Source organism: Schistocerca americana, chromosome 1, assembly GCF_021461395.2.
Source record: "Schistocerca americana isolate TAMUIC-IGC-003095 chromosome 1, iqSchAmer2.1, whole genome shotgun sequence".
Lineage (NCBI taxonomy): Eukaryota > Metazoa > Arthropoda > Insecta > Orthoptera > Acrididae > Schistocerca > Schistocerca americana.
Genome location: NC_060119.1, coordinates 762214918 through 762230627, shown reverse-complemented (window position 1 = coordinate 762230627; position 15710 = coordinate 762214918). Strand labels below are relative to the sequence as shown.

At 42.7% G+C, this 15710-nt stretch overlaps 1 protein-coding gene across 1 annotated transcript in view; it reads left to right on the top strand.

The window, feature by feature from the left end:
- The first annotated feature begins 6997 nt into the window (after window positions 1-6997).
- LOC124611678 (homeobox protein araucan) overlaps window positions 6998-15710 on the top strand; it is a 319751-nt gene continuing 311038 nt past the window's right edge. Inside the window, exon 1 of the mRNA XM_047140265.1 lies at window positions 6998-7329. Within this exon, the coding sequence (XP_046996221.1) occupies window positions 7219-7329 (111 nt within the window). The 5' untranslated portion in view covers window positions 6998-7218. The remainder of the gene's footprint in view (window positions 7330-15710) is intronic.

The following is a 15710-nucleotide window of genomic DNA, read 5'->3' as shown; positions in this document are numbered from 1 at the left end:
TCAGCTGCTTATGCTTTTCAGTTTATTACAATTTTTGGTGATAAACATACAAGTAAATTAGCCTACTATATCTGTTTTCATTCACTGCTTTCATGTGGCATCATATTTTGGGAGAATTCATCATTACGAGAAAAGTATTCATTGCACAAAAGCACGTAATCAGAATAACAGCTGGAGCCCACCCAAGATCAACTTACAGACAATTACTTAAGGAAGTAGGAATATTCACAGTATCTTCAAAATACATGTATTCACTTACGAAATTTGTTATTAATAACCCAACCCAATTCAAAAATAATAGCAAAGGGGCATAGGTACGACACTAGAAGAAAGAATCATCTTCACTATTCTGAGTGAAATCTGACTTTGACACAGAAAGGGTGGATTATGGTACCACAAATATCTTCGGTCATTTACCAAACAGCACTACAACTCTAACAGATAGCCAATCAGCCTCTAAAAACAAATTAATAGAATCTCTGAATGACAACTCCTTCTAGTCAATGCATAAATTTTTAGATATGAATGGGTAATTGTAAAAAAATGGCGAAGTGTAAATAAACCTCCTGGTAAACAGACACGTTCAAAATCATTACGGAATGTCTTACTCGTGGTCGTTCCATGAACGAGTATTAATGTAATTAAACCACAGACTGGACGGAGACTGTAACGAGGTATGAGGACGAAAGTCGCGAGGGTTCCCTGATCATAGGTTTCAACTTTTTCTCTCACAGTTTTATATTCACCTGTGAAAGTGCTTCCTTTTTTCATTTATTCTCTCTTTGAGTAGCATTTTTTTCAGATATCATTTATACCACATTTAGCTTACGTATCTAGAGCCCTAATCACAACGGTTTCAGACGTTTGCTTCGTCGGAGATAGATTGTAGGGAACAGCTAACATATTCGATTTATTTTCGAAAGAACTAGAAAGAATTAACCAGGGTCAATGTGAAATATTTCTAGTGAAGAATATTGAAATAAATACTGACAAGTAACAATAACAGATGCAATGATTTATATGGTGCTATTTCCAGCGCAGTGGCGGGTCAGAGCTGTGAGGTTTGTGTTTTTTCTTACTAGTTAAACAAATTCGAGGGAACGAGAAACTGCTCTGTCCTTATATAAAACTGCTTCTTCTCTTTGTTTTATCTCAGTGCGGCGAAAGGGACTGTATTAAATTTTATCCAATGTGCTACGCGTTTAAAACATTGTGAAGTTTATTTTCTCATCGGCGTGCATTCTCGTTTGATTTATTTACAACTGCCATCAATTACGTCACACACTGGGCGCTGTTATTGTGACGCCCAATGAAACATGAAAAAAAAAAACACTTTAGTAAGATGTCATCTGCCATAGCCTCAATCTGCTACTCGGATTCGAAACAAGATACTCCTTAGCTGCTATCGAGGAAACATGTGGAGGTTTACTTTTGTTTTCATCCGTTATAATCACTTATCCACTAAGAGAGTCCTACAATGTTTCAACAACCGAAGTAGAATATCTCGTCTCATTTTATATTCCGAGATGTAATTGACGTGGGGATGCGTCTAGAATGCTGCTGTTGACCGTAAAATTGTGAGACTATAAAACAGAGATTGTGACACACGCTGTACTTGCAGGCTCGTTCCCTCGTTCTGAGTCCCGCTTAGAAGTTGTTGAGGCTTAGACTCCAAATTTAAATTATATGTTGCATTCATTTATTTTTGTAGATACAATCCTCTTTTCAACACGGGTCAAAATTTTCTCCAGCTTTCCTCTTATTTTGGCGTAAAGACCATAAACGCAACTTCTCTTCTTATTTAACCGAGCGCAGTGACACACGCTGGCCTCAGACATTCGGGAGGAAGATGGTTCAAATCAGCGTCCGACCGTTCTGATTTAGGTTTTCTGTTACTTCCCTCAATCGCTCCAGGCAGAGGCCGGGATGGTTCTTTTGAAACGGCACGATCGATTTCATTCTCCATCCTTGACACAATGCGTCTCGAATAACCTCGACGTCGATGAGACGTTAAACGCTAATCTTCTTTCCTTCCTTCTTTGTCTTGGTTGTCTTTTTCCTGTGTCAGGAATCCGCTCGTAGCAAGGCAGACGTTAAATGTAAATACTGTTGTGATAGCGAAGCCAACACCGCTGACCTTGGCATGACTGACTTTCAAGGAGTCATTGATAGGCAGTGCTGTTAAGTTAATGGTTCAGTCTAAATCTTATGAATCTGTTGTTGTCGAGGTGTCTGTTGAGTTTAAGTTAAATCCTCACAATAGGTCATTTCTAATTGATGTAGTATTCGTTCTCCGTGCTTCGTATTCTACCACTCATCCTTTTCTTTCTTTTTTACCTAAAAATTTGATTTTTCACTGTGTTTCCGTTTCCTTGCATAAAGCTACCACTTATACGTAAGTACGTGGATAACGACAGTGAGAGTATTTTGACAACAAATGACGGAAACAAAGGCAAGTTTAAAAGGTTATTTTTTTATGTTTTGTTTGATACTGTCATACGAGCATTTCACGATGCCATACGCAGTTCTGACCGCCCAGTGGTAATTTTCAGGCCCACTAGATATAAAGAGGAGACAAAGAATCTATAAAATATGCTAAGAAACTAAACTACTCACGTGATGCTAATGAATTTAGGAACATTTGTATTTGCTTTTATCGTTACGCAGATAGTTAGGCCCTATTTCGCAAATTTGGAAAATTCTATAGTGACTTTCACTCTCCTCTTTTTATCTATTTCTACATCTACTGACGGTCTGAAGATCACCGTTGGCCTGTCTGAACCCATTTGGCTTTGTGATGTGCTCATGTAATTGTACAAAAAGTAAATGGTCATGACCACGTAATCTACATGGGCAGCATGCCATCTTTTTGAAGTATGAAAAGGTTTGAAAGTTTTGCTTAAAAGTCCCTTGACAGAAGATGAATACCTAAAGGAGAGAGAGAGAGAGAGAGAGAGAGAGAGAGAGAGAGAGAAGTTTTTTGTCATTATTACCGCGAGATATTTTCCCCACAGAGAGGCAGTTTGAAACAGCTAAGAAAATAAAGATAACATCATTCATTGCAGTGTACTGTTTTTGTGAAATATCATGTGCTACGAAGTGTTTCATTACACTTACACTCTGTACCACAGTACAGAGCAAAGACATTAACGAAAATCTGTAGTAAGCAGAGCGTTACGTCGAACGCTATAGTTCCCTCAGATCACGGTTAGAACAGGCTATGGGAATGCTTTATCTGAATTTTTTTTATCTGTGACAGAGCATGTGAACTGAACACAGCTGTGAGATACTGCTAAGCGTCCGCAGTGGGAAGCGGGCACGACAGGCGGGGAGAGGCCGATACACGCCACGGCAGCAATTACTGTAATGCAAGCGCGCTGTGTCCCACCGACTCCCTTCCGCTGTTCGCCCTCTGAAGTTCCACATCGATCCGCTTAACTGCGTTCGTTCCATTTTTAGGCCGCATCTCCACATTAATACTTCAACGGCCTTATCGGGAATCTTTGATGGACATTTCGACAAAATATTGCACGTGTTCGCCGTCACAGGCTTATCTTTCTTGTTTTACATTTCTCGCAGCAGTTCGCTGTGACAGTACCACTCGAGTTTTAACTCGCAGCTATTATGCTAATGGATGGAAATGCAGCAAACTTGTTCGTTTGTTTTGCGATAAACGAACTCCGGCCGTCCGCTGTTTTTAACTAGACCTGCTCGACGCTTTTCAGCAAAATGCTGTAATCTTCCGGTCCCTTTACAATAACCACTTCAGCGTAAGAGTATTCACATTTCTTAGTTGCTGGTTACAAACCATACGAGATGTGATCGAAACGTAACGGGAATTCTTTGATATACATCCAATTTTCAAAGCTCTTTTTAACTTCTTGGTACACATGTTCCTGATGTATGTTTGCATTTCTAGCTGTTTTCAATATTTAGTTAATCATTGACAATCGAGAAGGTTTTATCTGATTTCGAGTGCTCGGCGAACTTTTACTTACTAAAAAGATGGATCAAAGAATTTACAGTAAATTTTGCTTGAAAACGAAATAAAGTGCAGGACCGCATTCTAAATGTTGACTGTAGCTTTTGACGAATCAGCTATGAGCAAGACAAGCGTTTACGGGTTTTACAAACCTTTCAAAGAGGGTCCAGAGGACGTTGAAAACGACGATCGCCCTGGACTCCCTAACACACGCGACAGTGTGGCAGAAGTAAAGAAAACTGCTCTGGAAATTCGCCGAATCACCATCAGAGACGTTGCTGATGATGGCGACATATTCTTTGGCGCACGCCAAGCAATTTTTTTCGTATGTCTTGGACATGAAACGTGTAGCAGCAGAATTTGTTCCGAAAGAGTTGAATTTCGACCAGCAACGACGTCGCGTAGACATCCCTCAGAAATTGTTCAGTGAAGTAGACAACGATCCAGAATTTCTAAAGAAGGTTGTAACCGGTGACGAAACACTGTATATTGGTACGACGTCCAAACCAAGGCCCAATCGACCCACTGTCGAGAAAGTTCGAAAAGTTCGGTTACATGGGAAGGTTCAAATGTGTGTGAATACCTAAGGGACCAAACAGCTTAGGTCATCGGTCCCTAGACTTACACACTACTTAAAGTAGCTTAAACTAATTTATGCTATGAACAACACACACACACATGCCCGAGGAAGGGACTCGAACCTCCGGCGGGAGGGGTCGCGCAGCATAGGAATGTTCTTCTCACTCTTTTCTTAGCCTACGTAGGGATGGTTCAGAATGAGTCCTGATTGACAGTCAATAAGAAATACTACCTGGAAGTTACGCGCCGTTTGCGTGAAGCAGTCCGAAGAAAGCGACCAGAATTGTGGCAAAACAGCTCGTGGAAATTGCGGTAATGCTCTCGCTCACATCTCAGTGTTCATTCGTGATTCTCTGACAAAAAACGAAACCGTTATTTTGTCTCAGTCATGGCCCCCTGCGCCTTCTTTCTATTCTCAAGATTGAAGGAAACCATGAATGGACATCGTTTTGCCACCATTGAGGAGATAAAAGCAGAAGCGCTGAAGGAGCTGAGCACCGTAACGAAAAGTGAATTCCAGAAGTGCTTCCAAGATTGGAAAAAGTGGTGGCCAAGTGTGTTATATCTGAGAGGGATTGCTTTGAAGGGGACAAAGTTGAGGTAGATAAGTAAATACATATACTTTAGAAAAGCAAAAATTCCCGTTATTTTTTGATCACATCTCGTATTTATGGGCATGAATCCATTTCCATAATAAACACAAATGTTCCACTGTGGCGTGTCCCAAATAGCTTTGTGGAAGTCCCGTAAGAAGAGTGAGTGTATCAACCACAGACGCCACAAATGCGCCACTACCCATATGCAAAAGGATACTGTGATGATTAGTAACGAATCACCAATCAAATGTCAGTGACATACTACTTAAATGGTACATTACTAGTCATAGGACAGTCCACCATCATTAACTACTTCTCAGTTGCAAATTGAGACTAATTTATTAAAGTGTTTAATAAACACCTATTTTTTCCCAAAATTGTGCAGTCTTTAACGCAGCTGTTCCGTGTGAAAAATCCATTCACAGACGTTTAAAACCGTTCTTTTTAATTGAAGTTCGAAAATTACTTATGACATTTGTGAGTTACAATAAGTGTTAATTGATGCACAGCTCAGCAAGTCCCCTTTCGTTTTTAAGCAAATTCACAAAAATGTTTGAATTGCAGCAAACTGCTAGGTTTAGAATTTTTGTGATTCCTGTATGAAATATTACTATCAATTACCAAATTAGTTCGGACTTATCCGAGATTGCACAACACTATTGAAACGCCATTTTTTTTAGCTTCGTAGCCTGATATGGAGTACACAGCAGATGAAAAGATCATTCGGTGATACCCGATAAACGCTAGGAAAATTCAGTTAAATGTATTCATACTCATGCTGTCAAGGACTGAAATATGTTTGCCACGAATTTTCCGAGGTTTGTGCTCTCGTTTCAAGGCACAGCCTAGACTGTAAAGAATAGTTATTGCCATATTTCTGTTTCATTGATATGTGTTAGAATACAGTGCTGAATGTGCTTTCTGTAGCACATAAATGAGTTGAGCGCGTTTGCTAAATTAATGCCTTCACATACCATCAGTAAACACACCATCCACACACTTTATTACCTCATACACATAAAACGGGAAAGAAGCTCTGCCAACAGTAAAATTATTTTTTTGTTTTCTCTGAAGTCTGAATTTCATAAAGAGTAAATTTATCACCAACTGTAGGGCCTATTATTACAGCTTTCTTCCTGAAATGGTTATCTTCGGTCTACACAGTCGCGGACATAACAATAGCCACGTACGAAACACCAGAAATCGTTCAAAATAAGACATATTAGTTTCAGTAACATCTTCGTTTTCCAACCTGCTTCCAGAAAGCATTGTGTGTTTGGCTATGAAACACTGCCTCAAAGTATTTTTTGAAAAGAATGCGTTTGATTATCGACGATTAAGGCGAAGTGTCAATTTTACCTGTGCGTTTGGATTTCTAAGTGCATTCCCTTACGAACTTCATAGCCCAGGTTTTCCAACACTGTGCCTGCTGCGTTCTCGAGACCAAACTCACTAAATAGAACACTTGTTCCGTGTCCGGATATTTGATACTAACAGCGGCTCTCAGTTTATTCAGTACGACAAATCGAAATCAGTTGCTTTATTTATAATGGTTAAAGGGCAGCATTAGCATATTGACTGCCCTGTTGTGGAGCGGCGGCGGCAACCGGCCGCGTGGCGGCGTGGAGGGGATTAGGTACAGTAGGCGTGGCAACCGCAGCGGGCCGAGGGGCAACAGGGGCGTGCCCCCTTGCGCTCATTGGCCGAAGCACACATTGTGACGGGCGGAGCGAGGGTGGCCGTTGGCCGGAACGCTAGACGCCCCGCCCAGGCGGTGGAGGGGGAAGGCACGACTGCGTCGTTCGGTTGTCGGCCGGCAGAGGAGAGCCAGTCGCATCGCGCGAGTCACGGGGTACGCATCGCCTGGGTCAGGTGCGGCGCCTTCCTGGCGGACTCATTGTTGCCGAAATTGTCAAGACTGTGCCGCTTCCATTGTTGTACGGCGGCGTGTTTAGGGGGTGCAACTGTTCGTTCTGGCCGCCGTAGGGGAGTGATTTTCCGAGTGCGTTTCGAGCGGTTGCTATGTGAAGAGGTGTGGCGAGCCGCTTCTGCTTGTGACCCATGGCGGACACTGCTGCTCCCGTGCTGTGCGGACCCATGTCGGCGTACACGCAGTTCGGCTACTCGTACCCTGCGGCGTCGCAGGTAGGACCGGCCTACTGCCATCCAGCTGTAAGTAGCCGCATCTTTCTGTTGTTTTTATTCTTTGGTGCTCAGTAGCTTAGCCTGCGTGTGTGACTGTATGCGGAAGTCACGTACCATTTGTGCATTTGTTGCTATGGCATTCTTTGTTCGGGAGAAAAGATGGTTTTGTGACCAGTGGTTGGGTGCCTGTAACGTCCGAGTAACAGTTAAGGTAAAGGAGCTGGTTAAGTTTCTCGAAGTACAGTTGGGAGGCTGAGGTAGTGCTCGGGATAATTTACAAACACGTTGGCCATACCAAACAGATGTTTCCAGACAATAATTGATTCAGTTTTTTTTTTCCCTTCCTGATGCTGTAGTAAGCTGCGTTTCTTGTGTAGTGGCCAGACGGTTGGCAGTATGCTGCTTCTAACCACTTCGGGGGGAAAGGTGTCGAAAGTGTGAAAGCCCGGTGTTTCGCGTTGTACAATTCTGGTATAAGAGGAGTATTGCCTGCGCTGCTCAACGCGGATTCAGCATTGCCCAGTGGGCAGCGTGTATCGTACTGTTGCCTGTGCGTATAGAGGCACGGCAGAGCCCGGCCGCGCGCTCTGCCGTTGCCGGCAAGTGGCGGCTCTCTGCCCGCATGCTTGTCGACCGCTCCGCCGGACCAGCCGTGGCTGGTGGGCTTCGCGTCGGCCGTTCACTGCGTCCGTTTCTCCACTCCTCGTATCCGGATGTGTACTCGCATGTAGCGTCGAAAAATATTACTGTACGCTGGTTGCACTTGATGATTTTTTCCAGTTTTTAATTTGTAAATATGACCTGTCTCTCTCTGCCTGGATTCTGCAACGTCATTATTGTGCCTTAGAATGGGCAGCCTGATATAAAAGTGCGCATAGGATGTGCCGCGTTCCCAATCAGCAAGTTTATTATATTGCTCTCTTGTAATTTAATATACGCTTCTCAGTCAGTGTTTACTGTAGTCCAAAGAAACTGAATTACTCACGTCTACAGTACATACACGTTGCTATGTTGCTGTCCTTAATTTCCATATTTGGAGTGAACTACGTTCTACTTCTATATCTGCATCATATGCAGCTTATTAACCTCGTGTATTGTTACACAAGCGTAGAGCGTAGGCAAGGAAACTGTTGGCACATCTATATTGGCTTTCAATATACGTTAGCATTCTGTATATATGATTTACGAAATAAAACTGAGATATCTTTTCTGGATGCGAGCATTATCGGCTTCTTGTCTTTCTTCTGGTAATTGTCCAATTTTTCCCCTGTCCTCTGTTAAAAGCCAAAGGAGACTGATAGAATAGCGTATGTTCACTCGATGAGTAATGGATGGTCTGAGACAGCAAAACAGGACCAAAGTTCAGTTCGTCCATGGAACTAAAACGTTGCAAGGTTTTCAATGATAATTTGCGAACACTGACAGTAGAAACTGTTTGTGCTACTGAAACTTTTTCTGTGCAGTAGCTTCCCATTGTAAGAGATTTTTCTCCCATAAACTGTTGCCTATTCTGTACTCCTAGAACTTAGCTAAGCTACAGCATACCGTCGAAATCACAAAAGTATTGTGCAAACATCACTATGGTCGCAAAGCGATGTCTTTGTGGAAGTAATACGACAGATTTATATTTCTGAGTGTGCGATTTTGTCACACCGGAAACCCCTCTTTCTGCCTGTATTGATAGTTAGGACGGTGTTCCAGTGTGTATGCCAGGACTGTAATTTTTCTCCGTATAAGGGCGCTGAATCTGCTTGCAGCAGAGATAGAGAATCGTTGCCGGGTTGCGTATATGTTAGTCGGAGCATTGCGTCCACGATTTCTTCGTTGCGTTTTGGAAAGGTCCATTGTTGATACCTGCAGAGAGGCGCGATTGTGGCATTTCAGTGTTTCGTAGCAATACCGATACTTTGAGATGTTTAATGTTGTCCTAACAATATATCCTCTGCTCACTATCTATTTGGCGACCGTTTGTGACATTTGATTGGAGTCCCTATCTTTTATTTCATCTGCTGTGATAATACGTCAATAAATATCTTTTAGTGGCGGCAACATACCTGTTAACGGCGCTGTATTCTAGGCACACTGCTACTCTCCAATAAATTGCTGCTTATTTTAGTTTGGTATTCAGCTACCGTTGCTTTTTTGCTTGCCCTTCATCCGCCTTTCTTATTATTTTTAAGTACTTGCTTTGTGAATCCTTCGTTACCTCCATAACTACGACTAGTTGTTTCTCGCCGGAGAGAGAAAGGTTGAGTGAGACAGATTTTTAGTGTCGATAAAAGGATAAATTGAACACACAAGATCGAAACAGATCGTAGGTTATTTATTAGGCTATGCGACGCAAGGGAATGACTATTGAGTTGTCAAAGGCGTCGGTAGAACAAGAACATTATGCGTATAGTTAGTGCATCCATTAAATGAGTTTTGCGCATTCCGTAATGCCTCGATATAGCCTGCTCTGAACGCGGTCGTCATCCGCGTTATTTGCCGCACCGTCTGAATCGTGCATCACAAAAATCTCACAGACACCAAAGACGAAATGTCTCGGTTGATAACGAGCCAGTCCATTTTATATGGTTCCAAGAAGACGTAGAAACACTTAGACAGAAGGCACTCGTTTTTCATAAAGACCCATGCAACTGTTAGAACGTTGCGTCCATTAGAGGGTGTTCCTCTCCGCTTAGTTATAATAATTGAATCCAGTGTCGGGCAAACTGAGAACCTTTACCTTAGCTGCGGGTCTGATACTTGGGCCCCCTGTCGCTGTCCGCTTTGTTAAACGTGCTAAATTTCGCTGCTTCAAGGAGATAAGGCGGTCGTTAGTTTATCAGCGTTCGCCATGACATGTGTTGTGTGCGCCTCATGTCCCGTTCTTTGTCCTCCTGTCAACGGTGGATAAGGCATTTAAAAGATTCTATTGCTAGGATTCAGCATTGCCATTACCTTAGAAAAGCAGCTTCTGACGCAGTAAGCCCAATTTATATCCACTGAAAGATGGTTTGCCAATGTTTAGGTATTATGAACAGCATGGATATATAAAGTCATTGGCACTGATGATGTCCTGAAGTGCCTATAATCTTCGTGCAGTAACTTTGGTTCTGCTGTCACCTGACTGTTCTGGGTGTCTAGGCCATACGTTCCGGAGGTGTTACTGGATAGAAGTAAGACTATCGGTGTTCTTGCGGATGTTAAATAGCTAAAAGCGGATAATGTAACATATATTGTTAAGGCGCTGCTGTTTTGAACTGGTTGGTGGGTGTTCTTCCTGAGGTAAAGCCATGTTCAGTAATTCTGTCGAACCGGCAGCCGCCCAGGTTTGAGAAAGAGCCTTGTTGCAACACTGCAGGATGCTGAGCCACATTAACAGCACATACTTTCTGTGGTATATCACATCAATGACAGTGCTGATACTTTCTCTGGTATATCATATCATTGACGGTGCTAATGTACCTGATAGTGCAGGGGTAGTTGCTTTGAAATCGATAGCAAATACATCAAAACAATAAACACGTAAATGAAAGAAAATCAGTTTGCATAACAACGTATTTCAAAGCTGACGTCCGCAATTTCCAGCGGTGTGGAAGCAACATAATTTCAGCCTCTTACAGAGACGAAAACCATACGCTGCATGTTGCCCAGAGCATTTAAGAATTTTAAATGGAACGCATTTTTTCGAAGTTACGCGCGTACACAGCAATTGATGATATGTGCGCCAGTTACGTTCGATTTGTCTAATATTCTGATTTGCTGAAATAAATTCTGTGAAGTAGCGTTCGCCCCTTAGACGCGGATAAGGGAACTCGGTAAGTGAATTGGGAGAGAGGTGTGGAGCAGTCAGCGCTCCGTCCGAAGGCCCTGCATCACGGCGTCCACCCCTGCGCCGCCTTCTCGCCCGCAGGAAGAATGATATTCCAGCCCAGGGCCACTTCTCCCCCCACGCGGCGAATAAATTTTCCATACGCGGTCTCTCGCTCCCCACCTAGCTGCGAACTCACGTTTTTGGAAATATGAAATCCATTGTTTATTCCTTTTTCATAAGGGTGAGCTCGCTTCCTTTATATTCTGCTTCTTTCTCTTTTTTGGGGGTTCCGGGCTCGAATGTAAATCTATGAACACAGGGGGTGGTGAATAGAGTGCATGTCTGATAGTGGGTCCTTCCGTTCTGGACGCAGTATTTTTGCTGCCGACGAGGGAGGCGCGAGGTAGCTGTTGGGATTCTGCTGTATACCAAATAACGTTCGCGTAATCAGGTATCAGTTGTTAGTAGATGCCCAAAAAATCAAACTCAACTTCCATTCGGTATTAAAAGGTTGTGAGCTACTTCCTGCGACCGTATTTTGTGTACTGGCAACTAAAACTATTGGCCAATTTTGTTGTAACAGGTACTGATAATGTTGTCTTTTAGGTGACTAGTAACGAGAAATGATAGACGAATTTTACTAGGTGAACTAGTCATTGCGTAAATTCGTGTTTTCCCGTAGATTTTTGTGGCTGTCTATATATAATAACAAGATATTTCTGTTTATGCTTGCTACACTGTTAGTTTGTAAACATGTTCCGAGTGAGTAGCATCGTGGTGTGAGTACTTGTCACTACTCACGTTCGTCAGTGCCTGGAATGTAGATTGAGTGGACCATGAATCACTGCGGTGCTGGAGCGCTTGCTAAGGACATGTGACAGTTTTTAATGTTTTTGCTCCAGCTTTGGTGGACAATAATTCCCATCTCAGAAATCGTCTTTTATTAAATGTTTTGTAAACATACACTGCTTCCGTTTTTTCATTTCCGATGTTTTGAAGCATCGAAGATTGAAGTAGTCAGTGAATGTGGTTCACTATGAAGCCTGTTCTGTTCCTGTCTAGGCCTGTATAAGGAAAGGCATCACGAAGACGTGTACAGGAAGCCATAGAATAATTAAGAATTGTCTTACACGACCTAAGATTATACAGAACAAGTCTCGAATAAAAATAGCCACCGATGATGATGGAACGAACGTGCTGAAACATGTCTGAGCATTAAAAATAATAGTTGTTTGGATAACAGACGGACCTGTATTCCTACAGTTTATTGATATTGTCTTTTCTTTCCTTTATTTTTGTTAGAAAGAATTGCTTTCAAATGTATTTTACAGGAAGTTGTTTTGTACTGGCGAAAAAGGACAGTAGTAATCAGGAAATTTTGGAGGTTCCACGGGAAATTAATATTTTTCTGTAGCTACTCCTAGGCAGTGAATGCGTGATCATCTTCCATAATTTTGTGTGTTTCGTGTATACTTTCAAATGTTTACTTTCTTAGATCGCCGGCCAGAGTGGCCGAGCGGTTAAAGGCGCTACAGTCTGGAACCGCACGACCGCTACGGTCGCAGGTTCGAATCCTGCCTCGGGCATGGATGTGTGTGATGTCCTTAGGTTAGTTAGGTTTAAGTAGTTCTAAGTTCTAGGGGACTTATGACCACAGCAGTTGAGTCCCATAGTGCTCAGAGCCATTTGAACCATTTTTCTTAGATCCTCCCGTAACCGCATAAACACGCACAAATAATTGTCACAAACCGCTTTTGTAACGATTCTAGTTTTAGAAAGTACCTGGCTATCAACCACGAATTTTCGTTGGTACAATGCAGTTATACGAATTTGGTCACTGTTACAACACGTCATAACATTAGTTTCACCACCATAAAGATGACGCAGAATGGATTAACACGCACCCGTATTTATTCCACAGTTACGATGTGTCGTTCTTACACATCGTCAAAAGTGCAACGCACGTATGCGGCATCGATGCTGCGTGCCTGTACTTTCGTACTAACGCGTTGCTAATACAGCTAGCTACAGCAGAAGTGATTTTCAAGATGACGTGTGTTCGAGGCCGCGGTAGCTTGTGATGAAACTGTGCTTGGCAGCGCTTACAGAGCGGTGCGGCCGTCATTGCGGGTACAGTACTTGGTAATTGGGGGCTCCTGCCGGCAAGGTCCGTGCGTGCCGGCGCGGAGTTAATTGTCGTTAATTGAGACGGCCGGGCCGCGCGCTGAGTTATGCCCCCGGCGACCACCCCCGCACATAATTCAGCCGCGCAGCGCCGGAAGCGGCCGCTATGACAAACGCCCCCGGCGCAGCCCTAAGTGGTCGGGTAGCCGCCCCCGCGTCTTATAGCCCCGCTCTTCCGGAATATTATTTCGCTCCACCCTCCTCGTTTGCTCATTCTTTACGGCAGAATTATTGTAAGGGGCTTCGGCTGAGTTCTCGGGACAGCGACCGAATGGCTCTCGGTTGCTATTTGTCCCTCAATACGGCTATACTAGGAAAATTTTATTAAAACTTAATAACAATTTCAAAGAATCTTTTCAAAGCTCCGAAAATTTCTCTCATACGCCTAGAGATTTGGTTCGTTTTGCTTCTTAGAAAAACAGTGCAAGCACGTTAGAAGCAGTAATGATAAACAAGACAGTGTACAGGTAACTACTTAAATTTTCTCTTGTTATTACTGGATAGGCCTGCTACTGATTGATCCTCAAATTGAACAGATAACTCTTTGAGGTTATCGTCTTCATTTCGAAGATTGGTCTGAATCAGTTGGCCACCCTAGTGTATCCAGTGCAAGTTTGTTCACATCTGTGTACCTAATGTCCCATATATCCTTCTGAACTTGTTTTCTGTGTTCCAACATTGTTCTTCCACTACAGTTTTTATCACTCCTCTCTGTCTCCCCTCCGTTACCAAAGTGATGCCTACACCCTAACGTATCCAGTACAAGTTTCTTTCTGCCTGGCCGATTAACGACGAGGGCCGGTGTGCCGGATGTGGTTTTTAGAAGGTATCCCACTAAGTGAATGCTGGGCTGGTACCCATCCCACTCAAGAAACACGCTACGCGAGTATTTAGAAAACGTTTTCACATTTGTGCAACGAATTTACTCTAGAAGTAGACATATGGGATACACTGGTTCCGTCCTGGGGGGTGAACAGAAGTCTGATAACCTTAGATGTTGAAGCTCCTTGAACCCGTACCCAGCAGTAGGAGCAGCAGAGCCCTCCACCCCAACTATAGGAAGCTACATCAGATTTCAATCTGAGTGGCGTTTCCATCTCTTGGTCTCCCTCCACGGTTTTATTCAACGCTCATATTCCATTAGCTGGTATACAGTTCTTTATTCACTCAGTATGTGCCATGGAACCAGTCTCCGTTTTTTATCAAGTTATAGCAGAAATTTTTCTCCTCAGTTGTCTTCTGTATCTCCTCATTTCATTAGTTACTTGATCTACCTGTCTAATCTTTAGCACCAGATCTCAAAAGCTTCTGTTTCTTTCTGGTGTGAACTGTTTATCATCCACATTTCCTTTGCTTAGAGGGCTGCTCTCTTCACAGATCGCTTCGGAAAAAGAGTTCTTAACATTCCAATATCCAGTATTTTAAGAATTGTTGATGTAGATTTTAAAAATCTTACAAAAGCTTTAATTCTGTGCCATTAAGAGACACTGCAGAAAAATAAACCCTTTTAACACCATTTGTGGCTGGTTACGTACCGCTATGGAAATTGTTCATTGAACAACAGCTACAGAATTCAGCTACAGCCAGCATCGATAAAACATTATTTAAATTTATATTTGATGTTAACGAATTTTCTTTTTCAGAAATGTTTTTCCTGCTGTTGCCCGCCTGCATTTTTTATATCTTGCCTTCTTAGGTCATCGTCACTTGTTTTGTAGCCCAAGTACCACTACCACTACTACTACCATCATTACCATTACTATGCAAATGATTATAGTGGAGCAAGGGAAAACGACTTTTAGTACGCCTCAGTATGTGCCCTATTCTCTCCTTGTTGTCTTGTGCAGATTAAACATGAGGTTATTTTACCGTCTGTAACAAATATTGGTTCAAATGGCTCTGAGCACTATGGGACTTAACAGCTATGGTCATCAGTCCCTTAGAACTACTTAAACCTAACTAACCTAAGGACATCACACAACACCCAGGCATCACGAGGCAGAGAAAATCCCTGACCCCGCCGGGAATCGAACCCGGGAACCAGGGCGCGGGAAGCGAGAACGCTACCACCTGACTACGAGTTGCGGCCAACTAATATTGGTTCCATAAATGTTCGTAACAAACAGAGTCACAGCTTCACCATTCACCAAATTTTTAGTTTAAACTAAAATGACGTGGTAGTTCTCAGAAGCACTATATCGCTTTCAAGAGTTCACCTGAACATTTGCTATTGCTCAATATGTTTTGAAGGCGATTGACAACAGCAGCGTGGTATATTTCATAAAATGCATGATACCTCATTTGTAATTGATTGTACTCTAAGCATTACTGATATTCAATATTTTTCTGCTGTATATAGTGTGTGTGGTGGTTTTTAACTGAAACTGATAGGGATGATAAAGGACAAAGACACAACTGCGTCTCA